Raw genomic sequence first — 16,245 nt, 5'->3', positions numbered from 1 at the left:
TGGGTTGGTGTTTGTCAAGTGTGGTTTGGACGCAGGTTGTACATTGGTGGCAAAGACCTGATACTCAAAAACATGATTTAGAAATTGAAGTGAGATGGAATAGCTGTAGATCAATGCAACTACATACGTAGAAAACAACTGTAACTAACAAAAGTGTTTGTGCTTGTCCTCGAGCTCAAGACTTGCAATAAAATTAACAGCTCTTAGACTGGAATGCAAGCATTGGGTACATGGAAACGAACAGATCGAGATGGTTCAACATTTCATGTCAGATGAATAATTTTGTTCGAAGAGAAGATTTGAGTATTCTGCTGCAGCACAACAAAATAACTTTTTTATTTTTTTCAAAAGAAAACACTGCAACAGCCTATCAACAATAAACATACAGCAAGTACTCTTTTAAGTTTGAATAAGCTAGAAATTAACATTACTCAATTCCAACAAAATATCTGATAGAAAAAGGATAGCCAACTCATAGAAATGGTTTTGGTATATAAAAAAGATATATTTTTAATACCTTGTTTGTCGTTCTCTAACATCAAAATTTCAAGAGCTGGCCATGAGCCAAGATGAATCTCAAGTTTTCCAAGAAAATGTTCAAAAATAAGCTAGGGACATAAGATCTTCATAAAAGATATGAAAGAAAAGCTAATGATACATGAGTCTGACTCACACTTAAAAATGCAGCATTTTGTTTAAGATGGTTCACCATGTCTTACGTCTTTCTATGAGAATCGACAGCGAAAGGGATCCTCTCCTGGACCAACAAACATTTCAACAAACCCAATGTAGTAACGGAAGACAGGTTTTAACATGGTTTCAAGTCAATTATCGTGTAAAGCCTTCGTTAGATATAATCTGCTGAAGCTCTGCCCAGCAACCCTGCAAGTTCAATTTGGAAAATTATAATAACAAGAAATACAATCCACCAATATCAAGAAGAAAGAATATCTCATCCCAAGGCATTAGCAGTTTTATGTTAAATAGAACTAAGTGAAGAAATTACATTAGGTAAATAATGTGCAACTGGCTAGACTCTAAACTAACAATAACACCAAATAAGGAATAATCTACATCATGTTCACCCTTTCAATCTATCTGTTAAATAAAATAAAATCAAAACCAAGGATAGCTTGCACTAGGACACTGAAGTTCCTGACGAAAACCCTAAAAACAAGAAAATATAATGCTTAAAAACAATATATGCATTAATTGGTTCTTGGAAAATTCCAATTCCAAAATGAGAAATTAGACTGTTGTATACACCAGATTAGAACTCTTTCAAATTGATGACTAATTGATGTTCAACATTCGGTGGGTCCCCACTTCCCTTAAACTGAAATATGAAAAGATTATAGATGTGTTCTAAAATCCTCAAGCATCTTTAAGAGTGTAAACCAGGAAGGTTCGAAAGACAAAGGAGAGAAGAATCTCAATAAAATCAAGACTACAAAATGAAGGAAGAAAATTTGAAAGTCTTTTTGCTTCTCACCTTGTGTCAATTTTCACAACATCAAGCATAAGAAATTCATCTACTTTTAGGGTTTAGTGTTTCAGGGCATCTAGCAAAAGAAGATGTGAACTCATAGTCGTTACTAAAGACATCTAGCATACCCGTTAATTTGGTTGCAGTAGTTAGAAATCTGATTTGTAATGAGAAAGCTATCCAGACGTGATGGCTCCGGGAGTGGCTTAAAGATAGTATTGGAAGGATCCTCCTCAGGCAATGGTTCTTCTCCTGCGGCTTTACGTGCCATGTTCTCCGTCCTATAAGAAGGGAAAGAAAAAAAAAAAAAGGGCACAATAAATAACTGAGATGACCTAAATCAAATAGCTATACTTAAGGGGAATGAAGATATCTGAATCGAAAACCAAGAGATTCAGCATAATTTGTCATCAGAAATAATTTAGAGCAGTGAATGCAGGATTAAATACAAAAAAAAATGTGATTCAGATTTTATTTCTTTACTTTTTCATTTGGGGTGTGGGTCCAAGAAAATACAGATGGATAAAATAAAATCTGTTAGAATGTGTTACAGTAACACAGTCTAACAAAATCTAATAACACAAATTAAATATTTGTTACAATCAATTATGAGGTTCATCAAGAAATGAATATATCTGAGTTGGAAAGGAAATTCAGAATAATTTATTTAACATAAATAATTTAGAACTGTGATCGTTGTATTACAAAAAGTGAAGGAAAACTCACTGTGATCAAATAAGCACATTGTCAGCTGTTTTTTATTTGGGGGGGTTGTTCCAAGAAAATACAAATGATAAAATAATAACTTTTTTGTGTGTGTGTGCTTATTGTGAGTATCCAAGCTTCTGTTGGGAGAAGCTCGTTAGCATAAAAAAGGATTGTTCCCTGCGGCAAGGGATTCCGAGTGACTAAGACAGAAGACTGATCAGCTGACTTTGAAAATGGCTTGAGAGAGACGGATAGAGGGTTTCAAACCTCTTCCTTTACTTATAGGGAGTTCGATCCATTGTGAATCAAACCAACTACCCCCTCTCTAGCCGTTAGCTTGCTCTCCGCCCTCGGAAAGTCCTACAAGCAAATGGTTGAGTCAAGGGTCAACCGGACCCTAGAGGGTGGTCCCAAGGAATTCATTGCTTCATGGGGTTTCGAACACTTGACCTACCCTTCCTGAGGAGCTTATCAAGGCTTGGCTTGCCACTAGGCCAACCCCTAGGGGTAAATGATAGAATAATAACTCAAAATATAATAGAAGAATAAATATTTGTAACAATAGATGGTGTGATATTAAAATGTGGATCAGGATCCGTAAACGTCCAGAAAGTTGACATCTATGCTCAAACATGGCCATTGGCCCACAAAGCATTAAATAGATATTTTTTGGAGAGAATGATATCCTCATTATGATCATCCTCACAAATAAGAGCAAGTTAAGGGTGAAAATGGATTTCCCAATTGTTACACTTGTAAACCACTTTCTTTAGGTTAGAAATATCAGAATGAGCAGCATTTGTGAGATTGATCAAGGATGTCAACCGTCCAGGCGTCTATGGATCCCAACCCAATATAATAAGACCATTCTTAACTTTCATATTTATACCTTATCAAGCTATTAATACTGGGTTTGTTCACCCCTCGTAGGTGCACTTGGTGTACAACCTTTACCAGGTTGTGACAGCAGAATAGTACATCACCGCATAAGCAAGCAAATCAAGTTTATGATAAAACAAAGCAACAAAGTATTACGATAGTTATACTCTAAAGAAACAAATGTAAAGAATGTTCCAAATTCTTACAATTTCAAATAAATATGCAATTAATTACCTTCTCTTTTGAAGCCATGCCTGCTGCTGGGCTTGCTGACGTGAGAGGTTTCGATAGTAGAATTGGAACTGAAGAAACAACAAAGCATTTAATAAATCATGCTAACAGGCAATCCTGACAGAAGATAACAAATCCTATGACAAAGGGAACAGTGACCTTTTGTTGTTCCATTGACAGATCATCCATGCATTCAATTAAGAACTCCAAATTCCTCTCCATAAATGGTTTAGTTGATAGTTGCAGACGATCATAATCACACTGTCAAAACATATTGGTAAGTCAGTGGAAAGGAAAAAACACAAGGTCCTTCTCAAACTACAGGAGATTAAATGAAGTATAAAACCTGGGTGACAGGTGTATCCGCTTCCAGTTCTGTCATAAAAGCACTGATAAGTGCAGAATTTGAAACTTTGATCTGGGGAAATGTAAAATGAGGGGCATAAACATCTGTATGGATATCAACAACCTGACTGCTTCATTAACAATCTAACAACAACAACAACAAAATGACTTTAGGTCTCCATATCGAGACCTGGATCATCCAGGGCTGAGACAGTTGGATGATCGAATCATTAGGGAATAAAATGGGTTGGATTTTATCCGAATCCGAGTGATCTGAATCCGAATGTAGTGGGGTTGGACACTTGAAGTAAACCAGAATAAAAAATGGATAAATTATGGGTTGATGGCCCTTGATCCAAGTTGGATACCTCGATCCTAGTTGGATATGGATCCATCCCTATATCCACCTAGTCCCGAATGATATATTGCTTTGCAAATTATATTTTTACATTTTAAAAAATATATTTTCCCTTCTTAGAAGTATAGCAATCAAAGAAAAAATATAGCAAAAAAAAAAAGGTTGAACGCCTCGAAATTACCGACCCGAATCAAGTAATTCAGTCGGTTTGGATCCGGGTTTATTAAAAGCAAAATGGTTTAGATATGGTTTTCGCTAATAGGCTCCGAGTCGGATCCAAATAAAAAATTTAAATCTGGATCTGGGTATGGATATACTCAGATCCAGCCCAAACCCAACCCATATTAAGCCCTAACAATCATCCAAGCCCAAATCAGTGTGTGTTAAAACTAATACAGGGCCAAGTCAAATGAGTTATAGACGAGTCAAGGCCAAGTGAAGCCAATCCAGTGTAATTACCAATCCACACTTGGATAGGACCCAGCTCTTAGCGAGAGCTTATTGATTGGGTGCGACCATGATTTAACAATCATTGAGTTATATCGTTTTTCCAAAAACCAAAACAAAACAAAACAGAATTTTATATTTTATTCATAAATAAATATATAACCTATTTTTTTAAGTGTTAAAGATGAATGTTAGAATTAAAAATTACGTGTTTCCAGTCTTCTAAACATTAGTGTGCAAATCTGGTAAATTAACCTAAAGAAGCAATGACAAGGCATAAGATACATACAGGTATTTCCTCAAAGATATCTACCCACGACAAATTTTTCTCCCTCAACCTGTTGGAACAAAAGACAGACACATTTAGTTTACAACCAATAATTCGCCTACATAGACTATTTTCCCATCAAAAGGAAAAGCCAATACTTCTCTCCAGTGAAATTGTTACTGCGGTAAAGGGCCATGAAAGAATCTGAGAGCTTCAAGGCCTTGAGAGCTAAAACGCCTTGATTAGACCTTGATGGATCATATATAATGCACACACAACGTCGAATATTCTCCTGCAACAACAATATATTGACTTATAAGTTATAACAGGATACTTTAACTACCCACCAGATTACAAGTACATGCAGGTTAGTGTCTGGTGTGGTAAATTTTAAACAAGGTTTGGCAGACCAGAGAAGAGAAGATAAATGAATTCAAGCCATCGATATTTTTTATTTAATTTAAAAACGAGATTTTCTGTGATAAATAGGCCTAGTAAAAAGACCATTATAAATACCATATTATACTGTCCAAATAAATCTTCAGTAAGGCAAGAGAGGGAAAATTTGAAAGTCACACAGAAACCATGAAGAATCAGAATTGTTAATATGGAAATAATGAGCTTGGAGAAATGGCAAGTAGCAAAATACTGATTAGGTATGACCAGAAACTACACAAACCAGTTACTGAATACGATGTAGCAGTAATTTTGGAATCATGTTGGCTTCCACATTTAGTTTAAGGCACCACTAGTTCAATCACAAGAATTCAGTTTTCAAAGCAAAATGTCATTCCTGCACCCCCATTCAAACTAATATGGAACTTGGACACGGAGAACTACCAAGACATTACAGTAGTTTAAAACTAGGAAAATTATCAAAAAGAAAATTTAAGAAAAAATGTTTTACTTCAACATGAAGATAACATGGCAGATAAGGTGTTGTGATGGAGGTTTTTCTAACAAATCTTTTTACCAATCCTTAGTCTTTAGTTTAATTCCAATTTGATGCAGGACAATGAATGTTACATTAGGATGATGAATTTGAGATAAGACTTAATTAATATAAGCAATGTAAACATAAATCATGAGCTCATGCATTCATAGATATGCAAGAGAATCCAAGCGACAATCAAAAAACAGTCCTAAGGTTCGTCACAATCCTATAGTAATAGCAATTCAAGTATACTAACAATAAGTTCCAATGGAAGACAAGTCTTTCTTTGGTCTAGGATTTCGATTAGATTTTCAAAATAGATTTCTAAGTTCAATTTCAATGCAAAAATAGCCAAATAAGTAGTGTTGATTTGTTGGGCAGTAAGTTAAAAAGGTTTAGAAAAGTTGTAGGCTAAAAAAACGGAAAGTGATTAGGTTTTGTGTAGTTGTTAAGGCGTTGGACAACAAGTAGAGCTTAAAAAAATAGAGTTTAAACTGGTTTGGAATGATGTGGTTCGAGTAGGGAAGGGTTGGGTTTTTATGGCTATTAGGGTTAGGTTTCAATGGATGAACGAATTTCGACGGGGTTTTGGGGTATAGAATAGATTGGCTAGGGTTTATAAATGATTTAAAGGTTTAAAACAAAAAATTAAAAGAGAAAATGAAAAAGATGATAGGAAGAAAACGGTAAATACCGACCTCAATAGAGAAGAAGAATGCTACTTTGGACTCACTCCAAAATGGCCTCACACCACATGCATTGTTGGAATATCAAAAAGCTCAATCTTTATTTCTTTCATTATTAGAGAAAAATTACAAAAATAAACATGTACTTATAATGTTCTCTAAACCCTAAATTTAATCTCAACCACCTAACTTACATAATAATATTCAATGGTTGTAAATAAACCTTAAACAACTTAAATAAAACAAAGCCAAAAATACCATCTATGTCCCAATCCTGTAACTTTATTTCCCTTTTCAGCCTATGAAAATGCACTAAAAAATCATTATAAATTATAAAATTACCCCTAAACATCTAATCACCTTCTATTTTTTTATTCTACAACTTCTCCAAACCTTATTATTTGATTATTTTTTTGCATTAAAATTGAACTTAAAAATCTATTTTGAAAATCTAACTAAAATCCTAGGTTAGAGAAGAATTTGTCTGCCATTGGAACCTATTGTTAGTACCTAAATTGCTATTACCGTGGGATTGTAGCGGACCTTAGGACTGTTTATTGTCGCTTGGATTCTCTTGCATATCTAGAAATGCATGAGCTCGTGATTCATGTTTACATTTCTTATATTAATTGAGTTTAATCTTAGATTCATCATCCTAGGGTAACATTCACGATCCTGCATCAACTATGGCATCAGAGCCTAGGTTTAGGGAACATAAAATTAACAGATCACGTTGAGTGAAGATGGACCCAACATGTATGTTTTCAAGGAAAATAAAGTTACAATATTGAGACATAGAAGGTTTTTTTTATTTTGTTTTATTTAAGTTGTTTAAGTTTTATTTACAATCATTGGATATTATTATGTTAGTTAGATGGTCGGGATTAAATTTAGGGTTTAGAGAACATTATAAGTGCATGTTTATTGTAGTAATTTTTCTCTAATAATAAAAGAAATAGATATTGAGCTTTTTATATTCCAACTACGCGTCCACGTGAGGCCATTTTAGAGTGAGTCTAAGGTAGCATTCTTCTTCTTTATTGAGGTATGTATTTATTGTTTTCTTAATATATATTATTTCTCACATTCTCTTTTATTTTCTATTTTAAACCCTTAAATCATCCATAAACCCTAACCAATCCATTCTATACCCCAAAACCCCATCGGAATTCCTTCATCCATTGAAACATAACCATAATACCCATAAAAACCCAACATAACCCTTACCTACTCGAACTGCATCGTTTTAAACAACTTTAAACCCTGTTTTTTTAAGCTCTACTAGCAGTCCAACACCTTAGCAGTCGTGGCAAAACCTAATCACCTTCTGTTTTTTTAGCTTACAACTTTTCCAAACTTTGTTAACTTGCTGCCCAACAAATTAACACGATTTATTTGGCCATTTTTGTATTGGAATTAAACTTAGAAATCTAACTGAAACCCTAGGCTAGAAGGAAACTTGTCTTCCATTGGAATCTATTGTTAATACTTGAATTGTTATTATTGTGGGATTTTATTTATTTTTTTTGATACGTATAAAATTATATTAAAAAATAAGGAACACAAAAATACAAAAAGAGAAGGCCGTGATAACTCCTCAGTAAAGAAAAGCAAGAAGAACCAAAGGCAGGGCTTAACACTAAGTATTACAAAAAGAATCCCATCTAAAAACAAAATCATTGAAAGTACTCCCCAAGAACTCCTTGTTCAATTTGGACAAAAGGTACAACAGTCCAAGATCTCCATAAAGACGCCATGAGAACTTCTCGCCTTACTCTGGAACACCATGTTATTTTTCTTGTTCCACAACCTCCAAGCAATAGCTGAGGGAAGAATAGCTTAAAGGTGCCTTTTTCTGAAGGAGAAAACATTTTTAGCCCACCCTTCTAACAAATATAAGAAATTGTGAGGAAAGATCCAATTTATCTGGAATTACCCAGGAAAAGAGACCAAATATTATAAGACAATGAGTAATGAAGGTCAACAGATTCCCCATCCCCCGAGATAGGGGGCAGAAATTAGGAGTGATCCAACCCCAAATGATCAAATTGTCCATCGTTAGAATCCTCCCTAAGAAAGCCAACCAAACAAAAAGGAGACCTTAGAAGGAACTAACTTAGACCAAATGATAGACTCCGAGAAGGAACGCTCAGAAAAAGGAAGAAGTGGCTTATGAAAAGAACGAACAAAGAATCTCAGATCCTTTGTCCATTCCCACCTATTTTGTTTGTTCTCCCTGAGATGGCAAGAATTCAAGATATCAAGAAAAGATGCCATCTCTGTTAACTTCCAATCGTTAAAGTTTCTCTTGAAACCCAGATTGCAAGTAGTAGTGGGATTGTTATGAATCAAACAGTGATGAATTGGGCAATTCTTCTTCAAGGAACAAGTGCATAGGGACAAAATTGAGTTGATAGAGGCGAGATGCCACACCATTTATCTTCCTAGAACCTAATTTTGTCCCCCGAGCCTACTCTAAACCTAATACCTCTATCAAAGTCCTCTATAACCTTAAGAATCCTCTTCCACACACTACACTCATACGTGCCTTTAGCCTCACCACTATACCAACCTAACCTCTTCTCCCCGTACTTGGCCTGAATAATCCTCTTCCACACACTACACCCATATGTGCCTTTAGCCTCACCACTATACCAACCTAACCTCTTCTCCCCGTACTTGGCCTGAATAATCCTCCTCCACAAGCTACCCTATCCTCGCCAAACCTCCAAAGCTTTTTACTTAAAAACGCTCTATTAGCCAATCTTAGACCTTCAATCCCCAATCCCCCCATTTTTCTTAGGCATGCATATCAAAATTAGGACTGTTTTGATTGTCGTTTCGATTCTCTTACATATCTACGAATGTATGAGCTCATGATTTATGTTTAGATTATTTATATTAATTGAGTCTAATATCAGATTCATCATCCAAAGGTAAAATTCATGAACTTGAATCAACTTTGGTATCAGAGCCTAGGTTCAGGCAACATAAAATTAGCAAATCGCCTTGAGGGAAGATGGACCCAACATGCATATTTTTAGATGAACTAACAACTAAGTTGTTGAACTTACGTCAAACGCACCTCTTGGGCATATCTTTGCTTTGTTCATGACTGTATTAGAAAAGCGAAGAGCATAGACAATTACGTGAACAATGATATGAGGAGCTCATGCAACAAAACTTATGTTGCAAGTACAATCGTGTTGGATACTATAAATTGAAGTACTCGAACTAGGATAATGAAGCAGATGAGATCAAAATCCATGCGCCAAAACTTAAGACAGGTAATGAAGAAATTTATGAGCCTAATTTAAGTGAGAGTCAGATTGACAAGTGTGAGGCATCATTATTGGTTGTTGAAGAAGAATATAAGTTTGAAGAATTTAAACTGGCATAGGAAATTGTAGGACCACTACATCCTTTGCTTTTAACACCAATTTTATCTCATGAAAAAGAAAATGCAGATAATCTTTTGGATATATCAATAAGTTACATTATACATGGAGCATTTCAGAGTGTCATCTTCAATTATTGCCAGAAAATAACAGTCCAATGACTATTTATTTGCTTTGATGATATCTATTGGAGAGTGGAAGGTGCATTGGTTGAGAAGTAAGCCGAGATCACATTGCATGTGGATTATAGGAACTTGATATGTTGGAGAATTACCACAATTTTATTTCACCAATGAAGAAATCTTCTCAATTGGGAGAATTGATGGGGGCATCAATGCTTGAAGAACATATTTTATTTTATTTTTATTTTTTTGGGCCTATTTTAATGTTTTATTAGCCCATGGTTTTAGTATAATATTGAGGGGTAGCTTGATAAATTTAGTTTACATTTTATTTAAATTTATAAGGATTGAAATTTAGGAGAGAGAAAGTTACAAAAATTAGGTTATTTATTAGGTATTTTAGTTTTATTAAGATTTTTAGATCTTTTTTCTTTATATAAAGATTGGATTGAGATTTTTTTTAATGAATAGAGTTTTCTTTCAACGGAATTTGCATGATGATGAGGGAAGAAGAGGAAATATGAGGGTTATGGAATTTGGTTAGGGATTGGGATAAGGATTTAGACTAGGATAGGCTAAACCCAAAGAATTTGGATTACGACCACAATCCCCCTATGACTATAAGAGGAAAAAAAAATGCAAAATTTTACAATTACGATATTTTCAATAGGATAAAGGAAAGAGTTAAGGTCTGGAGGTTAAGAATTAAGGGTTGTGGGAAAAGGGTTTCAAGAGGTTAAGATTCAAGAATTCAAGGTTCATGAATTCAAGATTCAGGATTCAATAATTTCATGAATCAAAGAAATTAAGAAATCAAGATTTCTTGAAAAATTAAGAAAACAATTAAAAATGGAAAAGATGATTGAAAAGATAAAAGAAAATGGTACATTAGAATCACACCAAAGGTTCTTGGAATCACACTAAGAAAGTCTATTGAAAGAAACATTCTTTATTCATTAACTCTCTATGTTAAAAAAAATCCTAATATAATCTATATATAAAGAAAATAATCTAAGAATCCTAATAAAACTAAAATATCAAATAAATAACCTAATCTTCATAACTTTCTCTCTTTTAAATTTTCAACCCTTATACACTTAAATAAAAGGAAAACTAAATTTACCAAACTACCCCTAAATATTATACTAAAACCATGGGCAACTAAAACATGAAAATAAGCGCAAATAACATAAAATAAAAGCACCCCCCCCCCCCCCCAAGAAAAAAAAAAAAAAAACTATTCTTTAAGCTTTAATGTCCCCATCAGTGGCCTTTTTCATTTCGTCGACTGCCTTACATAAGGTTTAACTGTGGGTCACAATCTTTTGTGGCACCATTGCTGATTTCAGTTCTCTATATATTAAAAAAAAAAACAAGTACTGACTCTGTTATTCATCTCCTTATTCATTGCAATTTTCCCCATGTTATTTAGTCTCATTTTTCAAACTGATTGGATATTAACAGATTTATGTTAACTAGACTGTGATTGATATATAAATTTCAACTAGCAACCCAGACACTATTTGTTCACTTTTACTTGTATAAAGTAACAATTGGTAATGAAGTTTCGCAGTATTGATCTTTGATACAGACCTAGACATCCAAAGGTGGGGCATGTCTTCAATTAAATCATTGATATTTTCTATCTTACATCATATGGGTCTATTTTCCAATATCATTCATTTCGGCTTTAACACATGCTTTCAAATCAATAAAGTCCCATCCAAACAATAGAAACAATCTAAGGACAACTAAGAAGCAAGAGCAGAAGTTATTCTAACTTAGACTGCAGTAATTACATTAGACACAAGCCTAAAACAAGAAATGCAACAAAAAATATAGCTACCTGATAATTCATAAAGGTCTCAATCAGTTCCACAGTCTGAAAAGATCCTAGTAAAGTTGATTGGTACCTAATAAATGTTTAAGAGAAAAATGTGATACAACGGGATAAGGAATAAGAAAAATACATGACCAATGTCTATCATTCTAGGTTATCATCATCAAATATTTTACAAAGATAAAAAATAACCATATAGCTAAAAAACGGTGCTCAGGGAATAAAATATTTCTAAAACAACCTTGTAACTAGATAAGATGACACCATGAACACTTGCATACACAAGCTATCAAAAAAATTAACTAACCAAATCAACTTATTATGAAAATGTAAAATATACTTCTCCGAGGAAATTTCAAAGGATACACTTGGGTGTTTGATATGCAACCTAATCTACAGACTTCATTTTTCATCAACATATAAATATATAATAATCTTCCAACCCTAGAAGACAAAATTTGATGACTAATTGATACTTCTTAATTTGAAACGAAAGGGATGAAAACACCGGGAGCCAATCCAACATTAAAATATTGCCATTGAATCTGATTCTTCCTGTAAGAAGCTGGATCCCCACACGTCCCAGCTCTTCCAAGGTTTCATGCCAGCCTGAGATCAGTATCTCACTGATGACATTTTAGATGAAATTTCACCAAATCATATAGACAAAATAATTGATATCCAGGTGTTGTCAGCTATTTTTCCTACCATATCATTGTGGCTCTAATGCCAGTGTACACTTGCATGTTTACTTCTATGTAGAGGCCTGAGCTAGTCTTCCTAATTTTCGACACAAGGAAAGGAATTTTCCACCATTCGATTGTGACGAAATAATAATGACTCTTGATCCCGTTTGTGAGTGTTATTCTACCTCTTGCAGACTTGTTACTGTATATCATTTAAAATGAAATAACGTCACGCAGTCAATGTCACTGGCATTTAACCTGATGGACCTCAACATAAGATGGCATCTGTATTGAGGAAAGTAAACCTATTTAAGAATTGCCTGAAACAACCAATACAATGGAAAACTGTTGCATATAGGAAAAAACTGAAATCGATCTGGATTTCACACATTGTAACTAAGTGCAAAACTGCTAAAAAACATTAATATAAAAAAAAGTAAGTTGAAGCCACTCAAATAGCCACATGCTTCCATTATTATGAAAACCACAATATGTAAACAAGAACATACCATCCAACAGTGTTATTGTCGACATTAACCTCTCTCAAGCATCTCATCATTTCAAGCTGATAATTAGCCCCATCTGCCTCGATTTCCTCATCTTCCTCTCGAATCTGTCATTGTGATATGTGAATAGAAAAGAGGCATCATCACCATCACCATCAAAGATGAAGGCATGAAAATAGGAAAGGAGAATGTTACAGTTATGTCATTTCTTGAACTGAAGCACATGTTGTAGATTAATGCCGATAAAACTATGTAGAAGAAATGGAGAACTTCACATACCGGGAAGGGGAAACAGTTGGTAACTTCGAGAACACTACCAACATCTAATCCAAGAAGTTGCCCAGTAACCAAAGCTGGTGAAAACTCCTTGCAGTGTTTGATAATCTTCAATATGGCCTGCTCAACAGAGATTTTAACATGAGTATTTTGAGAGTATGGTCATCTCTGCTAGAACTTGCCTCACATGCACACTAAGAAATTTCAAATAGTCACAAAAGAAGCACAAAGGTTAAACCTTCAAAATACAATACCAAATATTCTATAAATTACTTTTCTAGTTGAACAGTTATCAGATTTGTATACAAGTAATATGAAGAAACATTGATAAAACATATCGGTCATATTAGCAATATAATCTGTATATGAACATGGAGTTGTTATTTATTTATCTCCTCTAATATTCATTTATATTTTAATAAAGGTCTATTATATTGCCACACCATTATAATGACTGAACACCAGACTTATAATAAAATGACTCCATATCATTATATCATAAGAGAAATTGTTATCATATAAGGTTATATAACCACACCCCTAGAGTAATTATAAAGGGCACCTCCAGGTTTTGGTGGTACTTATGGATACCCCCGTGTTTTCAAACTGACAACATTCCCTTAGACTTGGGTCTTTCGTGAGAGATTATAAGTAAAATGAGTGGAACGCCCTTGCCTTCAACTTTTGCAAAAACTCTTGATTTTCTTAGTGTTTGGTATATTTCTGATTTTTCTTGCAGGGACCAGATTCTATGGTGGTTGTTTCCCTTTACTATGTCAGGATCTTTGGAACGAGTGGAATATGAGGGCTTTTGATGGCAATGAAAAAGATATTCATTATGTCATTCTAGACATCAAACCCCATATTCATCTAGAAGCCATATGCTTTAAGGATTTCAAGATTTTTTTTTTTTTTTTTTGGAGACGAAGCCGGTCCTTGATGGGAACATATAAACACATGATGGCTTAATTTTTTGTGTTTAGCAGTGGCTTTTTCGATTTCTTCAGGTAAGCTTTCTCAAATCTCAACCTCCCGTTGAATACTTTTTTTTCCCTTCACTTATATAAATTTACATTGGTTGTCAAAAAAAATTACATAATAAATACAAGTAAATATGCTAGTTCCAACCAATCAATAAAAAATTACGTCCAAGGCGATCACCAAAAGAGTTTCAAATGGGAATTCGGTAAAATGGGCATCATCCTTTAGATTTGTCAACCAACATCTTTTCAAACTTGTATTCTCGATCTTTCCAACCATTATTGAAGCCTTAGTAGAAGTTTGTAGTAATCCATTTCAATTGCACATCAATAATGTTCAATCCCACCTATTTAACCCTCCAATCAGAAACACATTCAAAGTTCTATGCCTTGAACAGCATGGCTATCAAAACTACAATTCATCAATGGCATAAAAAGAAACTACCAAAAGTTGATCCTTATGTACACAAACAAGAATACCCACATCATTAATTCTAACTCAATTTTCAAAAAAATAAATAAAATAAAATAAACAAAAATAAAATAAAAAAATAAAAGACCCAACATCAGAAACAATGAGAGTTCACTTTCTCCCAACTCTTGTCTTTCCCAATTTCTTTCAATCCAACGACTCTTTAAAAAAAAACACACACACACACAAAAGCAAAATTGATTGAAAGAGAAAGCAAAGAAGTCTCAGATATTACCAATCCCTCGATCTGAACAACCCTAAGAGGCGAAGCAACCTCCTCGGATGCGGCGACTTGAAGGAAAGAGCGAGCCATAGTTGCTGCACATCACAAGTAAAAAAAAAAAAAAAAACCTCTTCAATAATTTCATTACCAGAGAGTGGGAGGAGAGAAGAAGAAGAAGAAGTTGTACGGACGATTAGCCATGGCGATGATGAAGAAGGCAGATTGTTAGAAGAAGTTTCGGAGGTCGAAGTGAGGAAAGGGAAGCTTTTTAGGGCTTCGCCGATAGTAATTGTTAAAAAAACAAAAATTAGGAATTTCTTTTCTAGCTAAACTTTTCCTGATATGTGATATGGGACCGACTAGTTGCACACCACCCACTACCAATTGCACTCCATCACTTTAAAATTCCACTTTACACACCTTTGGATGATTACACTCCAAAAATAATTAAAAAAAATGTTGCACTCCTCTTTTTTGGGGAGGGGGCTCTTCCTCAACTATGCCTGAAGAAGTTATTGCTAGTTCGATAATTTTTGCATGAAATTTTTTTTTTTTTGTTTTAGAATCATGTTTACAAAGTTATGTTCTCTTAAAATATACATGATCAATTTAAATTCTAAATAGAGATTTGAAAATCAATGCCTTAATTAGGTTGGAGCTAAAGAGAACACGGACAAAACCAATCACAAAACATAATCAAAGAATACAAAACTATAAGTTAAAATAAAGCTTAAACCTAAAAATGTTAGGTATTGGAGTGCAAGTAGTAGGTTAACATGGAGGTTATAAAAAATAACATATTTTTTAAGGTTGGTGTGCAACTAGTTGGTCCCATATGATAATACCTTGGGTTGTCAATGGCTAGTATTGGAATCCAAAATTTTTTCTTACTATCCGATGGATATCAATAAGCAATATTCGAATCCAATTAGACTTTCGGATATCCAATTTGTTAACGGAAAAAAATCCTAGAAAAAAAATTACCTTTGTCTTCACCCTGCACCATAGATTCTTGATCTTTTTCAAGGGTTTTTACTTGAAGTTGAAGATGAAGGATTTTATAGAGAAAAATCAAGGGTTTTTGCCTTGATGTTTAAGGGGGGAGAGAGAGAGAGAGAGATTGGAGCCGCCAGAGAAGACGAGGATTGATCGGAGAAAGTCACCCATCCCATCCATCCTTGCTTCTCGATTGAAAATGGAGAAGGGTGAGAAGAGAATGGTTAAAATGCATTTTTTGTGTAAAATAAAAAAAAATTATTATATAAATATAATTATTATTTATATTATATTTGATATTATCGAATCGGATTTATTGATATCCGTACTCATATCCGAAATCATATCGAAGATTAAAAAATATTCGAATCCGATATCTGAAATTTTCTAATACAGATTCAAAT

General features: G+C 34.1%; 1 protein-coding gene across 1 annotated transcript; it reads right to left on the bottom strand.

Moving 5' to 3' along the window:
• Positions 1-472: 472 nt before the first annotated feature.
• On the bottom strand, positions 473-15,183 carry TIF3H1 (translation initiation factor 3 subunit H1). The gene is made up of 12 exons (XM_086451559.1): positions 15,037-15,183; positions 14,858-14,940; positions 13,174-13,290; positions 12,898-13,001; positions 11,709-11,775; positions 4,881-5,014; positions 4,744-4,792; positions 3,651-3,722; positions 3,464-3,565; positions 3,308-3,375; positions 1,615-1,767; positions 473-882 (listed from the first exon to the last, which is right to left on the bottom strand). Exons 1-12 carry the CDS (start codon positions 15,044-15,046, stop codon positions 825-827), a joined length of 1,017 nt encoding a protein of 338 aa, XP_086307685.1. The 5' UTR covers positions 15,047-15,183; the 3' UTR covers positions 473-824.
• Positions 15,184-16,245: the final 1,062 nt, after the last annotated feature.

The sequence above is a fragment of the Akebia trifoliata genome, chromosome 8, assembly GCF_017979445.1.
Source record: "Akebia trifoliata isolate Shusen 1 chromosome 8, ASM1797944v1, whole genome shotgun sequence".
Taxonomy (NCBI): Eukaryota; Viridiplantae; Streptophyta; class Magnoliopsida; order Ranunculales; family Lardizabalaceae; genus Akebia; species Akebia trifoliata.
Note: the sequence above shows the minus strand (reverse complement) of the source record. Positions and strands in the feature narration are given on the sequence as shown.

Bases quoted from the DNA above. Each gene is read 5' to 3' on its own strand.
- TIF3H1 (XM_086451559.1), bottom strand. The intron at 13,291-14,857 runs GTAATATCTGAG...TCTGTTGAGCAG, and splicing joins TTGTTCAGATCGAGGGATTG to GCCATATTGAAGATTATCAA. The intron at 3,566-3,650 runs GTTTTATACTTC...ATGTTTTGACAG, and splicing joins CGGATACACCTGTCACCCAG to TGTGATTATGATCGTCTGCA.